The following is a 22,946-nucleotide window of genomic DNA, read 5'->3' as shown; positions in this document are numbered from 1 at the left end:
AGATCTGAAAGGACAGGAAAATACTGACTAGAATGTTCTCTAAGAACAATAATGGTAGCAATAATATTGCTATTCTTAATATTTAAATCAAACAGAGGGAGGGTGTAGTAGAAACTCAGTAGTGGCATAATATATATGAGCCCTGTGGACTACAGCGAGTTTCGTCTTTCTGATGACTGACAGCAGCAATAATGAAGAAGACAGGTAGGCTTGAGGAAGTGGCTAGAGAATCCCCCGCATGTCCAACATCAGCACCAAAGTTTACACCTCTAAACAAATGTCTTCAGGGTTCATGTCAGATGAAGGCACTCTCCATCACTGATAAAATTACTGTTCTGAGGTTTAGACTACATGCTGTAAAAATCTGAAAGCAAAGCTCACAATTAGCATTTGGAACATGACAAATACATACAGCAAAGTACAATTGGTATTTGGAGGACAGGTTGTTAATATTGTGTAATTTAATGGCAGATGGTAAACATATGTTACTTTAAAGATTTTAATCTAGTACCTCTGTTCATATTGATGTCTAACTTGTGTTGCTGTTTTAGCACCAGTCTCAGACGTCTCAAGGTCACGGTGTCCTGGCCATCACCCTGATTTTCTGATGAGGTCATTTCCTGGTCAAGCTGCACTGGAACAAAGATAGCGATTCCACTGTCAGAATAAATCGGATGCAATTTGTATGCAGTGCTCATAACCTTCAAGTAGAAAATTCACAGTGACTCTTCAGCAGTTTGCATACTGATAAGTGACTCCGGACTCATTTGCACACAGGTCATTGTTGTTCATGAGGCTGACTGAAAAGTGTAAAGGCTCCATTGCCTGTCCCAGAACAAGCCTTTCACAAGGTATCACCCACGCAGAGGAACGAGGCGAGTGCTGTAGGCATGAGATGACTCACATGTCAAATTTACTGACAAGTGTGCTACACTCAAAATAGACTCAAATCACAGGAGCTAGCAAGCCAGCCATGGTCCTCTGACAGTCTACATATACTTAGGGAAAAGTATTACAACTTTTGATATGCCTTGATTACAGTATCTATCTAAACTTTTTAAACGAGAGCATTCCAGTTGGGCGCAACTTGCCAATGCCAAGATAGACCTAACTTCACCAGCCGCCCGGAATACTACATGATGTACTCTGTCAAAGGTAGACTAGAGAATAAATAAACAGAGCATTTGGCATTCTGACCACAAGTCGATTCCAGGAACAACGCCTCAGGACATATTCTGGCTCTACAGCAAACAAATAATGATAGACTACAGCTTTAGCATTACAGCAAGATAGTTCATCTAGAGGGGGCTAATCACGCTTCAGACAACTTTAGTTCTTTAATGAAGAAATGAATATCTATTCTTTGGCATGCCGAGAAGACAACGCAGGATAAAGGATTGGCCCACCTGCTTGTCATATTGCAGGTCATGTATTTAGATCAGATGAAAGAGCAGTCAGTCACGCTCTAATGACACATTCTCCTTTCCCATCTTACTGAAGTAGCGTCATCAATCCACTTGTCATACCTCAGTCTTACCTCGACACAAACGCATTCGGAAAGTATTCAGACCCCTTCCCTTTTTCCACATTTTGTTACGTTAGCCTTATTCTAAAGTGGATTAAATGTAAAAAAAAAAAAAAAGAAAAATGTCCCTGTCTAAACACAATACACCATAATGACAATGTGAAAACAGGTTTCTACAAAATGTTACCCTTCTATATAAAAGGTTCCACAGTTGACAGTGCACGTCAGAGCAAGAACCAAGCCATGAGGTCGAAGGAATTGGCTGTAGAGCTCCAAGACCGGATTGTGTCAAGGCACAGATCTGGGGAAGGGTACCAAAACATTTCTGCAGCATTGAAAGTCAAAGAACAAAGTGGCCTCCATCATTCTTAAATGGAAGAAGTTTGGAACCACCAAGACTCTTCCTAGAGCTGCCGCCCATCCAAACTGAGCAATCCGGGGAGAAGGGCCTTGGTCAGGGAGGTGACCAAGAACCCGATGGTCACTCTGACAGAGCTCCAGTGGCCAGACGGATGCCACTCCTCAGTAAAAGGCACATGACAGCCTGCTTGGAGTTTGACAAAAGTCACCTAAAGGACTCTCAGATCATGAAAAACAAGGTTCTTTGGTCTGATGAAACCAAGATTGAACTCTTTGGCCTGAATGCCAAGCATCACATCTGGAAGAAACCTGGCACCATCCCTACGGTGAAGCATGGTGGTGGCTGCTTCATGCGGTCATGGTGTTTTTCAGCAGCAGGGTCTGGGAGACTAATCAGGATCGAGGGAAAGATGAACGGAGCAAAGTACAGCGAGATCCTTGATGAAAACCTGCTCCAGAGCACTCAGGACCTCAAACTGGGCGAAGGTTCACCTTCCAACAGGACAACGACCCTAAGCACACAGCCAAGATGATGCAGGAGTGGCTTTGGGACAAGTCTCTGATTGTCCTTGAGTGGCCCAGCCAGAGCCCGGACTTGAACCCGATCAAACATCTTTGGAGAGACCTGAAGATAGCTGCGCAGTGACGCTCCTCATCCAACCTGACAGAGCTTGAGAGGATCTGCAGAGAATGGGAGAAACTCCCCAAATACAGGTATGCCAAGCTTGTAGTGTCATACCCAAGAACACTTGAGGATGTAATCGCTGCCAAAAGGTGCTTCAACAAAGTACTGAGTAAAGGCTCTGAATACTTATGTAATTGTCAATATCAATTTATTTTAATTTGCAAAAAATGTCTAAAAACTTGTTCTTGCTTAGTCATTATGGGGTATTGTGTGTTGATTGATGAGGAAAAGAAACAATTGAATCAATTTTAGAATAAGGCTGTAACGTAACAAAACGTGGAATAAGTCAAGGGGTCTGAATACTTTCCAAGTGCACTCTATAATACAGTAGTATTTGGAAAGTATTCAGACCCCTTCACTTTCTCCACATTTTATTACGTTACAGCCTAAATCACAAATTATTCATTTCTCATTAATACCCATAATGATAAAGCAAAAACTGTTTTTTAGAAATTTTTGCAAATGTTTTAAAAATAAGAAATACCTTATTTACGTAAGTATTCAGACCCTTTGCTATGAGACTCAAAATTGAGCTCAGGTGCATCTTGTTTCCATTGATCATCCTTGATGGATCTACAACTTGATTGGAGTTGACCTGTGGTCAATTCAATTGATTGGACATGATTTGGAAAAAGCACACACCTGTCTATATAAGGTCCCACAGTTGACAGTCAGAGCAAAAACCACGCCATGAGGTTGAAGGAATTGTCCGTAGAGCTCCGAGACAGGATTGTGTCGAGGCACAGATCTGGGGAAGAGTACCAAAAAAATGTCTGCAGGATTGAAGGTCCCCAAGAACACAGTGGCCTCCATCAGTCTTAAATGGAAGAAGTTTGGAACCACCAATACTCTTCCTAGAGCTGGCCGCCCGGACAAACTGAGCAATCTGGGGAGAAGGGCCTTGGTCAGGGAGGTGACCAAGAACCCGATGATCATTCTGACAGAGCTCCAGAGTTCCTCTGTGGAGATGGGAGAACCTTCCAGAAGGACAACCATCTCTGCGACACTCCACCAATCAGGCCTTCATGGTAGTGGCCAGACGAAAGCCATTCCTCAGTAAAAGGCACATGACAGCCCGCTTGGAGTTTGACAAAAGTCACCTGAAGACACTCAAACCATGAAAAACATAATTCGCTGCCAAGCTTGTAGCGTCATACCCAAGAACACTAGAGGCTGTAATCGCTGCCAAAGGTGCTTCAACAAAGTACTGAGTAAAGGGTCTGCCTACTTATGTAAACATGACAAAGTTTGAATTTTTGGGGGAAATTAGCAAACGTTTCTAAAAATCTGTTTTTTCTTTGTCATTATGGGGGTATTGTGTGTAGATTGATAAGAAAAATAAGCATTTAATACATTTTGGAATAAGTGTAACGTAACAAAATTAGGAAAAAAGTCAAGGGGTCTGAATACTTTCTGAAGGCACTGTATAAGTAGTGTATCAGTGTTTCGGAAATAGATTACATTTCAGTCAGACGGTGCATAATTACTGTTGGAGATATCACCATGCCTCCAAAATAGGCCTAAATACTCACCACCATGTGACCAAGATTAGCAAATCTGCGCCTCACCTGGCTCAAAACAGATGCCCGAAATGACGATGACTAAAGTTAAAAAGGACATAACCAAAACATAAATCATACATGGCAGCACACAGACGGCAAATTGAAAAAGGCTTTAATATATCAATTAGAACAATGTGTTTTACATAATGAGGTCAACAGGGATATGTCTTTGTTCATTCATCCTCAAACATATATTAGAAGATTCTCCATTAATTTCACTCCGAAGAGAATTATCAGGAATACCGATGCAGGAAGGCAACGGAGATATCATAAATTAGCTTTATAATATATATATGGTTCAATTACAGTTTTTTCTCCAAACATGCTACACGCACTTGAGTCATATCCCTCTCCTCTACCTCAGCTGTAAAAGGCAGATGGTCCAGAAGGAGCAACAGTGGGGTGAGCATTGTAAACAGGGACAGATGAGAATTCCTCTATATAGCACATCATGGGATAGATAGGGACTAATCATAATCAAAAAGTACAATACTTTGTCAAAGTATGTTATAACACGTAATAGGCCTACATATAGATGACATTGAAGAAGATACACTACCTCCCAGCCACCCTTGACTACAGAAATAACCAGCAATCAAATGACCTTACTGCGGCATGTTTGCAGCCGCAAGGAACATAAGTGAAGTAGCTTTTCAAAGCCGTCCTTATTACAGGAACACAGTGGCTTCTGCGCTCCCCATCTATAGCCATGATTCCAATTCTCAAACCTTTTTGAAATATTTCCAAACATCATCACGGTGGAACATTTTTTGTGTTGCCAATTCTCCACACACGATCACCGCTGCCTCATATTTCAGATTAATGCATTTGATTACATCATACAGATGAAAATCAAGTCTGGGGAACTATTCAAAATTGCTCAATCTACAGGGAGTCTTAAACGAGGGCAATATTCCAATGAATATATTTCACTTGACTTTCTGAGGCAACCCAGTTTTCAGTCATATGTAATAGAGATCTCCACATTCCATTCTTCACATTTGAACCCAAATCATTCAAGGATTCACAGCGATCAAATCAAAACAGTTTGGCAGATGTTTTTTTTAAAGTGCTTTCAGACAAGACTACTTATAACTATGCATGACACATCAATAAAAATGTGAGCCTCTGAGAAATCCACAATGTCAATAAACTGGATAAGTGGCAGTGTTTCTTCCCCCCCTACACATTTTCAATGTGGAGGGCATGTGTCATCTTCCCCCATCCCTTTCCCATGGAACTAGCTGTCAGAGGTGTACGGCTGCATTGTTCTGGTTGTGGCGGGTTGCCCTGCTGGTACTCCTCTGATAAGCAACATAAGGAAAACATGCCGGAGCGAAAACAGACATCTCAACTTTGAGATCAAGGGGACAACGGTTGTCAGCCCACACATAAGGTGCGAGCCTACCCATACGCACATTTGAACGCATATACACACACACACACACTTGGGACACTCCGTTTCTGACAACCCATTTCTACAGTTGAAAACAGTTCCGTGTTATCTTGGCTTCCCGACGAAAATAGAAATCTGCCAATGAAGAGATATTCTACAATGTATTCTCAACGGAGCATCGAGTGAAGTCAAATATACAAATTCATTTGCAAACCATTTGTATTAATGAAAGTAGGTGCAGGACTTAACACGGAGACACGCAGACAAGGGACAGGCCTCCGTCTAGTTCAGCTGGATTCAGCACATGCATTAAGAGACGGAGACGTCGGGAGGATTCAACAACCACCGAACAACGGAAACATGAAAACGGAGCGAAAAGAAACACCAGACCAGTTTTGTGAACGGACATAAATGATTGCCATTTGCACTATCAGCTTTTAACCGTTACGGAACCCCAATATCAATGTTACAAGTCAAGTTATGACTTACAATATATATATATATATATATATATATATTATATTTATTCATTGTCATTAATAGTCTGTTTAATCCTTTCTTTTTTGTGTTTAAAATCTGCACCTGTCCCAGGCTCATTTCACAGAGAGTGATGTAGAGAGCAGCGCCCCTCCCTCTGTTCAGCCAACACAGCATGTGATGTGAAGGGAGTAGAGCGCAGAGTTCATGTTGTCCTGTAACGGAATCAGCCCACCTCCAGATCCTCCTGTATGTCTGGCTTTCTGTCGGTCAGATACTTGGGAAGGCCAGAGTTTCTCATCAGAGGCGAGGCAGCACTTGGACATCTTCCTAGCCAGGGACTTGTTAATCCTCAGAATCCACATTTCTCTAACTGGCTCATTTCAGCAAGTACTCCTGGAAGACACGAGACAACAAGTATCACCTACAGTGATACGTCTTCCCTACCTTGAAGTGCAACACAGAACCTGATGAATAGAACCACGTTGTGTTGAAAGTGTTCTCTAAGACACAGATTACTGTCTGAAGGTTGATTTAAAAGTAACTTGGTATGAATTAATTAGGCAATACGTCTACATGGGCTGAGACTGGACACTGTTTGAAAGTAACATTACCTGGGTCTCTTCAGGCTCCTGGCTGGAGAGGTCCTCTGTTTTCACCTCCACAGGAGCTGCAGTGTTGGCCATCTGTAGGCTCCGGGTCACCGGCCCAACGGCTCTCTCCCTCGCTCTCAGAGAGAACCGCTCCCCTTCTTTCTTAGGCGGCACCTGAGACTGCTGCTGTAGGGGCGATTTCACCTCCGCTCCCTTCTTGGGTGGCACTTCCTTGCCCATGCGTTGCTTTGTCTGAGCTGCTGGCCGCGGTGCAGAGTCACTGGGACTCTCGGAGGGCAATGGGGTGGGGGGTAACGATTGAACTTTGCCTTTTTTACTTTTCTTGCTGAGAGAAACTGTGGCTGCTGGGAAAGAGGCTGGCCTCTTGGTGCACACCTGTGTGGCAGCCATCTTTCCTTTACCCACCGGTGGTGGGGCCTCAGCCTCCGCAGGGCCAGGTCCAGAGTTGCGAGCCCGAGTTTTGCTAAGCGTTTTGGGAACCGGCTCAGCCGGCTCTGGCTGCTGGATCTCAGAGTCTGTGGTTCTCCGTCGAAGGCTCATGTTTTTGTCTACAGCTGGTGTTGCGGCTCCCTTTTTGGTCTTTTTAGAGGCCGGCTTCATGGGACAGCTGCCTGCTATATGTTTACTGAGGCTGGCAGGGTAGGTGAACTCTCGGCTGCAGTGAGGGCATACGTGGACCTCCTGCTCTTGCGGCTCCTCTTTAACCTGGCTAGGGGCCTTGTTAACAGTAGCTGCAGTCTCATTCCTCTGAGCGATGGCCTTCTGAACCAGCTGGTTCTTCTTCTTACCGAGGGAACTCATCTTGGTTTTGCCAGGCGGTTCTTGGTTGAAGTTGAGCCTCTTGGGTTGGCCCATTCTGCGGAAGGCGTTGTGCCCTGCGTTGGCAGCAGAGGCAGGCGACAGAGAGCCGTTCTGGGGCTTCACTATCTGTCTGAGAGGGATGGGGTTCTTCTTGGGAGTGTACCGCCTCTTATCACTGGCGTTGGCACAGGCTAGTATGTGCTTGTGCAGCTCGGGCATGTTGTCGAAACTCTTGCCGCATTTGGTGCAGCGGATGGCAGTGCTGAATGTCTGGGGGATGTTGTGGGTAGTGAAGTTGGTGGCCGAGGCCACCGAGCCTGCAGCGGTGCGGTTGTGGTAGGGGAAGGGGGGTGGCTTGAAACTGGGGTAGTGTTGATTAATGCCCAGGCGTACGTCCGGGCCTTTAGGCTTGCCTCCCTCAGAGGCCATGATCTTTATAGTAGTGTAGAGCTCTTCAGTTGGGTCCTCCAGTCCATCCTCTTCATGCTTCCCATTAGTATCAGGCTGCTCCTCCTTCTTCACATCAGAGACCCCCTGGGAGGAAGCAACTTCAGCAGAGGACTCAGGCCCTGTGGCTAAGGTTGAGGAGGGGTTACTCTCCTCTTTGGCCCTGGCTGGGTCTGTGTAGTTCTGTGGCCTGGGCTTGCCGTTCTCTACCGCTGTGTGAGTGCACGGCTGGCTGGGATGCAGGTCCTTCTGGTGCTGCTGGAGGTTGCAGAGGAAGGCGAACTCCTTGGAGCAGACGGAGCAGACAAAGACGCGTCCCACGCCGTGGAGGGCCATGCGGTGCTCCAGCAGAGCAGGGGCGTTCCCGAACAGCTGCACGCAGAACTCACACTTGTAGGGCCACTCAGCGGCGTGCTCCAGGATGTGCCGACTGAGCTCTTTGATGGAGCGGAAGGGATCCTCACATACATTACACACAAAGCTCTTACTGAAGGGCTCTGGTGGCGATCCCTCTTCCTCCTCCTCCCCCAACAACGACAAGGGTTTGTCAGCAGCAGCAGGCAGAGGTGAAGACCCTGTGCCACTAGGAGAAAGGACTAAGTCAGCCAGCTTAATCCCAGTGCTAGAGAGCGATGGCGGGGAGACCGCTGGTGGAGCTGGGATATCTGATATGGCAGCAGGCGAGGTCGATGAGGCAGAGAGGAGGGATTCTGCTACGGATGATAATACAGGGAGTTCAGAGCATTGCGATTTCTCCGGTCCCTCAGTAATAATCGGTTCCAGGTCTTGATTAATTTGGACATCCAGCAAACTTTGGTTCCCACTCCTAGCAGGCTTCGATTGTGTTGAGGACAGACTCAGAGCAACAGCATCAGATACCAAGGAGGGCTCCGTAGAGGGGCTTGAAATAGCTTCCCTGGTAAGGGGATCTGGATTGGAGTCTATTGGCTTATTGATATGTTCCTCATCTCCATAACTGTTACTTACTGTAGCTAACATTGTCTCTGCTGTAGTAAAATTTAATACGCAAACTGGCTCGTCCTCACCGTGGTCGATAGATCTGGGGGACATTTTGTGGGAGAGGACAGGGAGAGAGCTGAGCGTAGGGCAGTCTGGTGAGGGCATGGTGGGTAGGACAGGGGGAGGTGGCGTTGGAGAGGTCAGGCTGGAGCCGCAAGGGGAGGAGGGGTTCATCGTGACGGGCGTTAGGGAGGGGGGAGAGGGATGGGCTGATTCAGAGGGCAGATTGGAAGAGGGACTGTGAGAAGCGGTGCCTGTACCACTGCCTGCAGTATACTGAGAATCTGGGCTTCCCATGGGAGAAGAGCCTTCCTCTTCTGCTGGGTTTAAGCCAGCATACTCGTTCATCAACACCTTCTCTAGCATGCTGGTGTTGGGTTTCTTCTTCTTGGTGGGGGGCTGTGCCGGAGATGGACTTCCCTTAGACTCTGCTGTACTCTTCCGACTCATGCTTAAATCCAGGACTACCTCCCCGGGCGTCTTGTTGAAGCTGTCACTCCTCTTACTGATGCCGCTGGACAGATCCAAGGGCTGCTGATTACACGAGTTCCCTCCGGTCCGAGAGGCAGACCAGCTGCACCCGTTCTTCCCGCTGGGACTCAGTGTGTCCCTCTCCTCCTTGCTGGACAGACTCCAGGCAGGGGACATGCCCAGGCTCTCCAGATTTGGCACCTTGAGGGTGTACGACGAGACCCCCGCCTCGTTCTTACAGCCGTTTTCTTTCAGCGCAGGGCTGAGCTGTGGAGATGAGGAAGGGGAAGCTGTTCTTCTCTTAAACCTGCTTGAGGCTGCAGGCAGAGATGTAACGGAGAGAGGGGGAGCTAATCTGTGCCTCTCTGCTATCAGGGCGATGGCAGGTTTCTGACTGTCTGTCTGAGTCTGGAGGAGCTGTTTGAGCTTAGGAGACAGATAGATCGTTTTCTCCTTTTGAAATGTTAATGAGTCTGAGGACTGAGGGAAGACACTTCCCACCAACAAGGCGGATGAGGAAGACGTGGAGGAGGAAGAGGAGGCGGAAGAGGACCCAGTTTCAGACTCCATTTTAAGACTTGGCATGAGCGGGGGTGTCGACGTTCTCCTTTTCGACATGGGCTGGCCGAGATTCGAGACCTGCCTCACAGCACATGTCCTGGTATCCACTTTGAGAGCCTGACTGATCTGATTGGGGCTGATGACCAATGCGTCGAGACCAAACAGTGCTGCAGAACTGGAGTCCACTTCGATCACCTCACAGCCGCTGACTGAACTAGTGGACAGGATCTTGCCGTCGATGTACAGGCTGAGATTCTCTGATATGTTATTGGCTATGTCGACCATGTACTCCTCTCGGTCCCCCTCATCCTCAGTGTCTGCACTGGGCACATAGACGAGGGGTGGGCTGACGCTAGGGGACTGTTCAGGCAGATGATGCAGCTGCTGCTGAGATGGGCTCTCCTGCAGCAGCATGCCTTTCCTGCGCACACCCTTGGGCAGTAAGTGGCGCTCGTGGATTCTGCGCTGGTGTCTGCGCATGTTGGTGTGAGTGCCGAACGCCTTATTACAGTACTTGCAAGGATGAAGCTCCTTTGTCTCGCCATTCTCATCCACGATAAACGGCCGGTCACTCTCAGCCGCAGGGTCCTTCCTCACAACCTCAAGGCTCCCCATAGGTCCTCCAGGGACAGGGGAGCCCCTGACAACATAGTGGCCAGAGACGGTGCCACAGTCTGGGCTGGAAATACCAGCCTGCCCCAGAGGAGTGAGTAAAGTAGCAGTCCCAGCTAGTGAGCCAGGCCTTTGGCCTTTGTTTTTTGGCCCGTTCTCATGCCTCCGCTCGTGCCGCCGACGCCCCACCTGCGAGCCGAAGGACTTGCCACAGTAACGGCATTTGAACGTGTGCGTTTGCTGGTTTGCGGTGGCATGGATGTGTGTGTGGCGCTCCAGGCCCTGTTTGGTGGAGAAATGGCGCTCGCAGTGCTGGCAGGGATGGGACTCCTCTCCGTGGGGGTCACCTTCCAGGTCAGGGTCGGGGTCAGGGTCTGCCTCTGGTTCAGGCCTTGATAGGGATGAGGCAGTCTCAGTGTCATGCTGAAGGCTCCCAGGCCCCTCCTCAACTGGGCTGTTATGGCTTAGTGGCAGATCAGGCTGCTCACTCCTCTCCTCTGGCTCAGCTTCAGTAGCAGACTGAGCACTCTGCTGTGTCAGCGACAGTGGCTGCTGCAGATCCCCTGGGTCTTCTTCATCATCCTCCTCCACTTCCCCTCTCATTGCTGCTGAGATGAACTGGGCTTGAGAGAGGCCGTTCCTCCCCATGGGGGAGCTCTCCCGAGTCCCCTTGGAAGGCCCTGGTGATGGGGAGAGTCTCTCGTCTTCCTCATTTGGACCTACAACAACAGCAGAACAACAACAGTTAGTTACATGATTTCATTTAAATGTAAAAATGCTGAGATTTTAAGAGAAGAATATTGCCGAAATGGTTGAAATACATGAATAACAGGATTTAACTAGCTTATACCTAGGGCTGTTGCGGTGACCGTATTACCGCCACTAACGACTGCAGTAAAATGCCACATGACCTTTGAGACACGGTAATCTCCTTATGCGCTCAGGTCATGCGTCGGTAGGACCCTAATGACCATCAGGTCCTAATACCCTGGTACTCAGTCCTCTATTGTCCCTCTAACCCCTCTGACATCAATGCAAATAAAATAGAAAATCATATCAAACAGTGATCATCAAAACAGTATCATCCTTTTAAAACTCACCTCACTGTGATGATCAATGTGAAGAAAGAAGTTCAACAGCAGGTTGAAACAGTGTAAAACAGTTTCGTTGTGGATGTTGTTTCAAAGTCTAACAACAAAATGGACAACTCTAAGGTGGTTACTAATTCATAATACCCATACACATATGAGAGCTTATGTATGTCAGCCCAAGCCCCTCACCCCAAAAAACGGAATTAAAATGATGATTGTGCCGTCATACAATACATCGCCTACTGCATATTACATATGGCAGGAATAACATGAAACAAAACTGATTTAAGATGTCTTTGGTACATAATTGGTCTAGCAGTCTATACTCCAAAATGAAATGCATTCTGTTAATCACCTTTGAGTGTGGACTGTATTATTATGCATACTGGATGGACCGGTTACCTTACGCTACGCTCCAAACGTTCTTTCCATGAGTCTGGGGGAGAACGTCTAGCCCTAGGCCAGGTACTCCCAAACTGGGGTACGCGCAATGCCATCGAGGGAACACAAAATACTTTACTTTTCTTCACATTTTCAAACAGTCCATTTATATTTTCCAACGGGGCTATACATTTGGGTGAGTTCCCCCCCCCCGAGTCTGAGTAGCCTCGTTTCACTGCCAAAAATACAATTAAACCATCTAGTGTTCAACGAAGTAACAATGTCAAATACAGGTAGCCTAGTCAAATAAAGAACATCAAATCACATTAACCGTTACTCTCTCGCGGGAATTCTACTAACGGTCTGTATGTAGCCAAATGTAGCTGCTGCTCATGTTGGTATCTGTACTGATGGCGCAAAAGTCATGACAGGGAGACATAGGGGAGTGGTAACACGCGTAGAAGCAGTTGCTCCCGAAACCACTTGGGTACACTGCAGCATCCACCGAGAGGCTCTTGCTGCCAAAGGAATGCCTGACAGCTTGAAAGACGTTTTGGACTCTACAGTGAAAATCATTAACTGTTAAAGAAAGGCCCCTGAACTCTCGTGTATTTTCTGCATTATGCAATGATATGGGCAGCGACCATGTAACGCTTTTACAACATACAGAAGTGCGCTGGTTATCAAGGGGCAAAGTATTGACACGTTTTTATTTATTTATTTATTGAGAGACGAGCTTAAAGTTCTTTACTGACCATCATTTCAACTTGTCTGACCGCTTGCATGATGACGAGTTTCTCACACGACTGGCCTATCTGGGTGATGTTTTTTCTCGCCTGAATGATCTGAATCTAGGATTACAGGGCCTCTCTGCAACTATATTCAATGTGCGGGACAAAACTGAGGAGTTGGAGCTGATTAAGAAGTTGGAGCTCTTCTCTGTCTTCATTAACAAGGACAACACACATGTCTATCCATCATTGTATGATTTTGTGTGTGCAAATGATCTCAAGCTTGTGGACAATGTCAAATGTGATATAGCGAAGCACCTGTGTGAGCAGGTACTTTCCCGAAACAAACAACTGGATTCGTTATCCCTTTCATGCCCTGCCTCCAGTACACTTACCGATAACTGAACAAGAGAGCCTCATCGAAAATGTAACAAGCGGTTTTGTGAAATGTAATTTAAATCAGAAGCAACTGACAGATTTCTGGATTGGGCTGCGCTCAGAGTATCCTGCCTTGACAAATCGCACGGTTGAGACAATGATGCCATTTGTAACCACATACCTAAGTGAGAGTGGATTCTCAGCCCTCAATCGCATGAAAACTAAATACAGGCACAGACTGTGTGGAAAATAATTTCCTGAATAAAATAATGGCATGGGACTTACAAGCATATTTTTTCAGCTAAATGAACAAGCCTGCAGCCTATGGTATGGAGCACAGCCAGATAACATAGTTTGCCAATTCATATTCTGTTATTCTAAAATACTTTTTATTCATATTATAATGTTTCTTTAGGCCTAAAATAAACAATGGATTTATTGTGATGGTGTATATTAATTTTTATTATATATTTGTTTTACCCTTTTTCTCCCCAATTTCGTGGTATCCAATAGGTAGTTAGTCTTGTATCATCACTGCAACTCCCGTACGGACTCGGGAGCGGCGAAGGTCGAGAGCCGTGCGTCCTCCGAAACGCAACCAAGCCGCACTGCTTCTTGACACAATGCCCACTTAACCCGGAAGCCAGCCGCTCCAATGTGTCGGAGGAAACACCGCGCACCTGGCGACCGTGTCAGCCTGCACTGCGCCCGGCTCGCCACAGGAGTCCAGGTGCGCGATGGAACAAGGACATCCCTGCCGGCCAAACCCTCCCCCTAACCCAGACGACGCTGGGCCAATTGTGCGCCGACCCATGGGTCTCCCGGTCGCAACCGGCTGCGACAGAGCCTGGACTCGAACCCAGAATCTCTAGTGGCACCGCTAGCACTGCGATGCAGTGTCTTGGTCTCCCTAGTGGCGCGGTGGTCTATCAACTTTTTACATGTAGATGTTCCAAAGGCGCACATCAGCGGCTTGAACGCAGCTGGGATGCGTGGAGGCCTGGAGATGCTAAACTTGTTTATGTGAATTAACGGTCGATTACCGTGAGACCGGCAGTCTTTTGCATGACAATAATTGTCTGACAAAATGTCAAGACCGCCATAGCCCTACTAACACCTCAACTGACTCCCCAAATTACACAAATATCCATAATAATGGGAGAACTACTAACCTTCCTCTGTGTCCCACATCTCTCTGACAATAGGTTTGGTTACGCCTGTTTGCTTGGGCCCACGGAATGCACCCAAACCAGCCTGTCTGGCTCCCGCCAACAGCTTTCTTCTGGCTAAGGGGGAAAAGCACACGTCAACCAACAAACATTAGCTAAACATAAATAAACCATTTCACACCAAAGCAATACTGGTAAGTTGTGGAATTTCATGATTTAAAAATGTTACATTGGACTACTTCTACATAAGTAAGTCCACTATTAGAAAAGGAGATTTTCAGATGAGTAAACATCTGTGTACTAATTCCCTTTCACACCTCAACTCACAACTGTGCTGTGTATTGGTTGGCACTTAAAACTACATGGAATTACAAACTCATAACATTAAAATGTGGCTAACAGAAAGCAAAGCAAGATATGACTGCTGAACAAGATCTGAAAAATCTAGGTCAAGTACCACGTGTGCTTATGTAAAATTTTATTTCAATATTAACAATGTTTTTGTTTTTTTTACAAGCTGCTGTGGGTTAAAAAGTCCGTTAAGAGTCCAATACATTAAAATAAAACTGCTGGCCAAAATCACTTTTAACAGCCTTGATGCCCTCATTCTGAATATTTCAAGAATAAAACACTTTTCTTGGCTACATAATGAACACACAAATGTGAAGTGAATTATGGAATGGCTCATCATTGTGGTATTTATGGCCCCAGGCAGGAGACCATTTTAAGTTTTAATCTCAGCCTGCCTCAAGAGACTGGGCTAGCACCCAGTCATCACTGGAGTTGCTGTGACAAGAAGGTAATCTGGCATGGTCTACAAAGCCTGATTCATGCCACAGAAACACATGCTACAGCTCAGTCATCTGACAAGCATGGTCAAATACATTCTGCAAATATAAAACAGTGCCTCTCAAATGGGTTTCAAGTCAGAAAATGTAGCAAGTTTGAGTGCTTGGAAACAAGTATTGAAATGTTGCTAGCATTGAGGCTTTCTACCCGAAGTACCCACTTAGTGTTGTGCATTTGATACAGATATACTAATATCATTTAGCATAGAGGGATTGCAGATTAATGACAAGCAGGCTCAATATTAAACAACTCAGAATGTTGAGACGTCTAACATCTCAGAGAGTCAATAAATCATACTGCAAATTCAAAAACAGACAAGGGTTGCATGCATAGGCCTACACCACATATAGACATACAGTAGCGACTGTGGATATACCACCAGCACTAACATTTTCCTTCATATTGAAAAATAAACACTAGGCCGATTACATGGAGAAAGAATTCTCAAATGCTATGGATTGCATTCTAGCAGCTAGCCTAAATCAAAAGATAATTATGGAAAATGCAACTCAATCTGAAGGTTTAGTATTGTGGAGAAAGGAAGGGTGGGACTTCAGAGCTTGTGCAACTGCATTCATCCAGGGCCTAGTCTGCACTACCTCAACTTTGCATTGGTTTTGGCTGAATAGCTAGCTACCCTCCCTAGGCCAAATGAAAATAGAGCTCACACTTACCTGGGGAAATTAACAAAATATCTAACAGTTCAGCTAAGTAGTCTTGGTTTCATCGAAAAACTAAAACAAAGTCTGTTTATTTTCAGGGCAGGCATATATTCCTTGCGATGGTACAGACAAAATTGATAACTTATCCAGCTAGCTAACAGTGGGTAGCTGGCTAGATGTAGCTTACGTTAAGGGTTTACAACACATGTATGACACATACCTTAAGTTATCTACCCTAGCTACTTTTCCCCCATTATCACAACGGCCCTGTTTTGATCAGTTAGCCATTTGCTGAACACAAAGCCAGCGCTTGCCATCTTCCCTGCACGGGTTGTCTGGCACGTCCGGGCTTGATTTAGCCTGCTAGCTACCTGAACTGGATTGACAGGTCCGATCGAAACAAACAGATCAGACTATGAAATGTATAACCTGCAAGCCTTGTAACAGAACTAACTAGCCGGGTACCTTTTAAATATAGGTAAGTATCGAATGTAATCAACCGATCAGATAACGTGGCTCGCAACTGAGTTGTAAATCTGGAAAGGACGCGTCATATAAAACGACATGATGAGTTAGCTAGCTAACTTATTATTCTGATTTATTTAGCTGACTAGCTAATGTTGACAGTGACGTACTGTCTGTGTTGTTACATAATAGCTACCAACTTAGCTGCAATCACACTCTTTTATATGAATTAACAGTAATATAAAAGTAGCTAACTTTTTGAGATTGAAAGTTTGGAAGGAAAAATGGACTGCATCAAAACCTCGCTACAGTTAGCTAAGCTAGCTAGCATGCTATCAAGAATTAAACTTTGAAATGGCATAAATACCATTTTCTTCGACCGCTGCTACCCACTGCGAACTACCGTATCGAATAGGTGGGTGAATAATCTCCTGCAAAATGTATGACAGGATTTGTTTTATTGTAGGGGTGTACGCCTTACCTCGCTTTGCCCTGGGTGAATTTTTCTTGCTCAGACTGCTGCCTCTTTCTTCCTCTAATGCAGCTGTTATCTCAGGGTTGTCTTCCCCATTGTACCACACCAGCAGCTCATCCCCTGGCCCAATTGGCTGTTACAAGGAAAGAGGAGAGTGGGAACCAATCAGAGACACGTTTGCTAAAAGACAGGATGAAATATTTGGGCCCCTGTCGTGTCTGTCAAGTCAGAGTCCAACAACAGGAATGTTAGGTCTTGACATTTTTGTAGCTATGGTAGTTGGGTGGCAAACGGTATTTTAAAATGTCATTCCTTTTATGTTAATTATTTATTAGCCTACCCAAGTATACCAGAGACAACATAATCATTTAAAATTTGCATGAATTATAGAAAGAGGTACTTACCATGGTAAACATAGCAAAGACCAAAAGGTTGTAATTCTCTCATTTGGCTTTAAAGCAGCAATCAGCTGATGAAACACTAATAAAACCTTTCCCCTCCCCTGTTTTCAGTAAAAAAAACTGAGGGTTGGGGCAGGACAAATGTAACCACTCTCAAATTCATAGACAGAGCTATGGATGCAAGGACTAACCATCCATCACAACAATGATCGTTTGAACCATGTTTTGAGGCTATATAGTGTTTGTTGACATTTACTTTCTTTACAAACATTGGATCACAACAAGCTTCCATTTTAGATTCTGATGGGTTGCGACAGCTAAACTAAGCTAATGGGGCATTTATAAGTTGTGTACCTATTGATTCTTTAAGAACATATCAGTCATTTATTAGTCCAAAAATGGATGTAGCAACTGATTGCCCCTTTAATAAGAATGTAAATAGCCAATACTCTAGATTCACATTAGAGCTGGGACGATAAACCGAAAATCATCGAATCTGACCACACAGATCACATCGCAGGCATTTTGCTGATATCGTTCATTACAATAAGTAGCCCATGCTAGAGAAATGTTAAGTTTGAAATGAAATAAGTTTGCTTATATGGGTGATAGTTAATGGGACAATTGATGGTTACAACCATCTAACTAGTAGTAGTAGTAGTATAAATGAAAAAAATGTTAAACTATGGTGCACATTAATTATTATAAATGTATTCTATTCATCGTTATTGCATCAATTCAAGTAATTTACCCCAATATGGATTTTTTGTCCATATCGCCCAGCTCTAATTCACATACCTAAATAGCAAGCCATCCCATCACTCTGCTTCAGTGATCACCTGAATGAGAATAACATTTTACCAGTGAGACTAAACGTCTAACTTACCCGTAACACTTTGTAGTAAATGGCTCGGTTTATCTCCATGGGGAAAAGGTTCTGGTCTTGAGTGGAGTTAGCCCAGTTTACATACCGTTGCCAGTTGCCCTTCATGGGGTCTGTGGCATCCACACACATCCAGCCCCTGGCTGGAAAATACACCTACAGAGGACATCTTGGTTATCTAGCCAATATTCTTTCAAATGGATGTGTGAAAATGGATAACAGCATATATAATAGGGAGGGTGTCCTGTGCCTGTAATGTGTACAACCTGCAGTACCAGTCAAAAGTTTGGACACCTACTCATTCAAGGGTTTTTCTTTATTTTTACTATTTTCTACATTGTAGAATAATAGTAAAGACATCAAAACTATGAAATAGCACATACGGAATCATGTAGTAACCAAAAAAGTGTTATATTAAAATTTGTTTTATATTTGAGATTCTTCAAAGTAGCCACCATTTGCCTTGATGACAGCTTTGCACAGTCTTGGCATTCTCTCAACCAGCTTCATGAGGAATGCTTTTCCAACAGTCTTGAAAGAGTTCCCACATGCTGAGCACTTGTTGGCTGCTTTTCCTTCACTCTGCGGTCCAACTCATCCCAAACCATCTGAATTGGGTTGAGGTCGGGTGATAGTGGAGGCCAGGTCATCTGATGCAGCACTCCATCACTCTCCTTCTTGGTCAAATAGCCCTAACACAGTCTGGATGTGTGTTTTGGGTCATTGTCCTGTTGAAAAACTGATGATTGTCCCACTAAGCACAAACCAGACGGGATGGCGTATCGCAGCAGAATGCTGTGGTTGCCATGCTGGTTAAGTGTGCCTTGAATTCTAAATAAATCACTGACAGAATCACCAGCAAAGCACCCCCACACCATCACACCCTTCCTTTCCTGTGGTGGTCTTCATGAGATCCAGTTTCATCATAGCGCTTGATGGTTTTTGCGACTGCACTTGAAGAAACTTTCAAAGTTCTTGAAATTTTCCAGATTGACTGACCTTCATGTCTTAAAGTAATGATCGACTGTCATTTCTCTTTGCTTATTTGAGCTGTTCTTGCCTTAATATGGACTTGGTCTTTTACCAAATAGGGCTATCTTCTGTATAACACCCCTACCTTGTCACAACACAACTGAGTGGCTCAAACGCATTAAGAAGGAAAGAAATTCCACAAATTAACAAGACACACCTTTTAATTGAAAAGCATTCCACCTCATGAAGCTGGTTGAGAGAATGCCAAGAGCGTGCAAAGCTGTCATCAAGGCAACGGGTGGCTACTTTGAAGAATATCAAATATATTTTGATTTGTTTAACACTTTTTTGGTTACTACATGATTCCATAGGTGTTATTTCATAGTTTTGATGTCTTCACTATTATTCTACAATGCAGAAAATAGTCAAAATAAAGACAAATCTTGGAATGAGTAGGTGTGTCCAAACTTTTGATTGGTACTGTGGATGTGTGTTAAGGTTGATCTGAGGCTATCGCTCTATCCTCTGCTGCTCACCTCCCACATGTAAACATTGCTGGACACCTGGGACCGCTTTTTCTTCTCTCCTACAAATGGGCCGAACCTCTTGCCTTTAGGAATCGGCCTAGAGGCCCAGACACCTGGGGAAAAGAGTGGAATGAAATTCAAAAATTTCACCATGCAATATAGAGAATCTTTCAGTTTCTAAAAATGTGTTAAGATGCTCTGATTCTCTGAGGCATGCCAGGACAGGCTGGAGATGTTTTTTTTAAATAATGTACTCTGCTTCCACTACCTTATCTAGTTCATCCTCTCCCTTGTGATCCCTTGTTGTTACTGTATGATCATCAGTATCAGGAGCTCCACTCGTCCTAGGGCCCTGTGTTTTGATTGATCATTTAACCTGGATTTGAACCTTTATTTAAAAGCTTTTTCATCAAACTTTCCCCTTTTATTTTTATGTCAGATGGTCCAACACCATCCTCAGACAATTGCTTTCATTTTTGGTGTAATTATAATTTCTGGAAAAGACTTAAAATGAAGGTTAAAATCCAGGTCATGTGACATGATCAACCAAAACACAGGGCCCTAGACCACACCAGCGAACACCGCAGAATCAGAAACCACACAACCACTCACTGCTTATCGGAAGATACACCGCTGCTATTGGAATTTTATCACAAACAAATGATCATGGATCACTTATCTACGAAACTGATTAGTAATGTTACGTTAGAACAAACCCAAAGCAGCTAATTTTCAACTCACCAATACGACTTTGATCAACAGCAGAGGGACTTAGTCTCAGGCCATCGGGCAAGCTCTTCCACACATGGTGTGGAATGTCAGCAAGCGTTTCCATTGTCCCCCCAGGAACAGCAATGGTCACCTAGAATATAACATATCCTCATGTCTCAAACAGACCAACACCCCGACCAAAACATTTTAAAAACTGTCACACCGGGAACACTAAAACTCATGTACAGAATGGGCATAAATGTATTGGCTTATTTAACCTACTCAGGTAAGACTCCACATGGACTCTGGGTCTGGCACTTCAGGCAGGCTGTGGGATGGGATCTAAAGGGGAGGCAGGACAGGAGACATGGTAGGATAATAGCATTGAGGCTGACTGCCAATGCCACATGTCGGCAGAGTCACTGTACTGATTATCAAGGGGATAGCTATCAATACTACTCAACTATAATTATGTGTGCATGACACTAAAATGTAAAGATGAACTGCCCCTGTATTAACAACAAAATTTTGCAGTATATGATCTGCCAGTACCACACAGATCTGCATGTTTGTTGAATCAAGTTGTGTTCTTATTTCAACAAGCTCGAGGAGAAATATCCTTTTGTAAGAAGTTGTATTTGTTTCTCATGATGGATAACTTATTAGGAAAGGAGTGGGGATTGTAAGGCAAACTGTCCTAGCTGTCACAGGTTCTAAATAACACACTCTCCTTCATGTAGGCTATCAACCAGCTGTGACATGGTTTTCTTCATCGGTGACAAAGTCCTACACAAAGCAGATAACATGCTGGCCAATTGTTTGAAGCTTGCAGACATGCATATATTTGAGATTATAGGATGAATTCAGTGTAATAACTCATTTTTGTAATATAGGTTAGTTTATATAGCCTGGAATAGTGATCAACTCAAATAAATTAATCCCATCTCAAAGATGCAAGATAATGTGCAGTCTTCAGTAGGCTATATATAGGCTGCACCTCATGTAGAATATAGGGTAGGCTATAAGGAATTAATTTTAAAAACAGATTCCACTGATGATCATTTTAATGAAAAGAGACTGTGGCCTATTGCCCATCAGATATACGATTATTTATCCAGAACATTCCTAGGCTGTTCACAAATCAATTAGGGCCTCAAGAAATATAAAGACGACCAATTTAAGGGCTGGTGGTTAAAAAACGCATATAGGCCTGTACTGTTATCTATATTTTTATCATCGAATACATTTAGACTTAGTTTGTATTGAAAGATTTGAATTAAGAGATCAAACTACCCGTACCATTTGATAAAATAATGGATATACGGGAAGTTTCTGAATTCTTAGTTCATAAATAAAATAAATCAGGATATGCCATAGCCTGAAGTACAATGAGGCATGCTTTATTTTTTATTTTATAAAGGCTATTTGCAATTGGAAACAATAAAGGTCTGCTGATAAAAATATAGCCTTTTCATTTAACCGTATATATTGCTTTAGCCTACTTATATGCTAGAATGGCCCAATAAAGCCTAGATTTACCACAAAATCTTAACAAAAGGGATTTATTTAAAAAATGCCTACATCATGTGCTTGGAGTTGTATTCCAAGATTAGATATCAAGCAAGTATTCCATTGTTACAAACAAATAGATGCAGAGGATATCACATTTTTCTTTCAGATTGTGTAATGCGCTTGACCGAAAATTTGCGCGAGATGTAGTGCATCCTGATCAAATAATATGACAAAAAATGCTTTTTTATTGTTACCCTTGTATTGCATCGACCAGTCGCAGGGTAGGCTTTTCCAAGCCGATGCAACCATCGACAAGGCGTTTCTGGTTTTCCAATGTAGGCCTATGTGTCGTCTACAGGTTTGATTGGGATACATATTTGTGGACTTACCGGTTTTATTTTGATCAGCACTGTGATTTTTGTCTACCTGCTTTCAATCTGCTGAAAATGGCGGATGGAGGCTTGAATCGAAATGTTATCCAATAACTATTCGTTCGGTTCGTAGTTGGGAGAGGCAGGCAAGCGCCTCGTGCAACCATCGAGGGGCAACGTTCAATTCGGCCCTTAAAATATTTTTGTTCAATGACTGTGGAAAATGGACAACAGACATCGCTTGAATTTTTTTATTAAATATGAATAATTGTTTTAAAAAATTTACGCCCCCAAGTCACTAAGTAACCTAACCTCAAGTGCCAAATTGTTTGCCGATGGTCTTTGCATAATAATGCCTCACATCATTATTCAAGGGCATATCTAATTTAGGGGTCAAGTGCCTTGCTCAAGGGCACAGTGGCATAATATGGCACCTAGGATACTGATGCCGGCTCACTCCCCAAGAGATTTTCCCTTCGGACTATGAATGGACGTACTCTTAAATACACCATCACATTGGTTTAATCGCATGGCATCTTATCCGGTTTATTTTTACTTTAAAAATAACGAAATGCAGTACATATGAAACTAGCTACTGCTTCAGGGAAAACATTTGTTGTCAAAGTTATGTTTCAAACATGTTAGTGGCCACCAGAGGAGGCTATGTTCCCATGTAATGTAGGTGATGACAGCCTAAACTCCCTTTCCATCTACCAACAGTAGAGCAGCACACTGTCATTGCAATAAATATTTACAAAGTCACAAGCCTATCAAGAGTATTCAGTTCATAATCCATGGTGAATTGTCAACCTGAGCAATAAGTATCTCTCATTCATG

At 44.1% G+C, this 22,946-nt stretch overlaps 2 protein-coding genes across 2 annotated transcripts in view; both read right to left on the bottom strand.

Annotated features, from left to right (window-relative positions):
• Positions 1 to 713, bottom strand: part of LOC115150925 (kazrin) — a 148,945-nt gene extending 148,232 nt beyond the window's left edge. The window contains exon 1 of the mRNA XM_029694763.1: positions 512 to 713. Within this exon, the coding sequence (XP_029550623.1) occupies positions 512 to 698 (187 nt within the window). The 5' untranslated portion in view covers positions 699 to 713. The remainder of the gene's footprint in view (positions 1 to 511) is intronic.
• Positions 714 to 4,227: 3,514 nt separating this feature from the next.
• prdm2b (PR domain containing 2, with ZNF domain b) lies at positions 4,228 to 22,245 on the bottom strand. The gene is made up of 9 exons (XM_029694762.1): positions 22,128 to 22,245; positions 20,509 to 20,568; positions 20,257 to 20,377; positions 19,525 to 19,628; positions 18,020 to 18,172; positions 16,739 to 16,865; positions 14,285 to 14,398; positions 6,620 to 11,250; positions 4,228 to 6,401 (listed from the first exon to the last, which is right to left on the bottom strand). The coding sequence occupies exons 3-9, from the start codon at positions 20,348 to 20,350 to the stop codon at positions 6,384 to 6,386; spliced, it is 5,241 nt and encodes a 1,746-aa protein (XP_029550622.1). The 5' UTR covers positions 20,351 to 20,377; positions 20,509 to 20,568; positions 22,128 to 22,245; the 3' UTR covers positions 4,228 to 6,383.
• Between the last annotated feature and the right edge of the window lie 701 nt (positions 22,246 to 22,946).

This window comes from Salmo trutta, chromosome 16 (assembly GCF_901001165.1).
Source record: "Salmo trutta chromosome 16, fSalTru1.1, whole genome shotgun sequence".
NCBI lineage: Eukaryota > Metazoa > Chordata > Actinopteri > Salmoniformes > Salmonidae > Salmo > Salmo trutta.
The sequence above is the reverse complement of the archived record's forward strand: the minus strand, read 5'-3'. Positions and strand labels throughout refer to the sequence as shown.

Excerpts from the sequence above, each read along its gene's own strand:
- prdm2b (XM_029694762.1), bottom strand. The coding sequence starts at position 20,350 with ATGGAAACGCTTGCTGACATTCCACACCATGTGTGGAAGAGCTTGCCC. Across the intron at positions 14,399-16,738 it reads TTCACCCAGGGCAAAGCGAG|CCAGAAGAAAGCTGTTGGCG; the intron begins GTAAGGCGTACA and ends TTTCCCCCTTAG. Across the intron at positions 11,251-14,284 it reads GATGTGGGACACAGAGGAAG|GTCCAAATGAGGAAGACGAG; the intron begins GTTAGTAGTTCT and ends CTGTTGTTGTAG.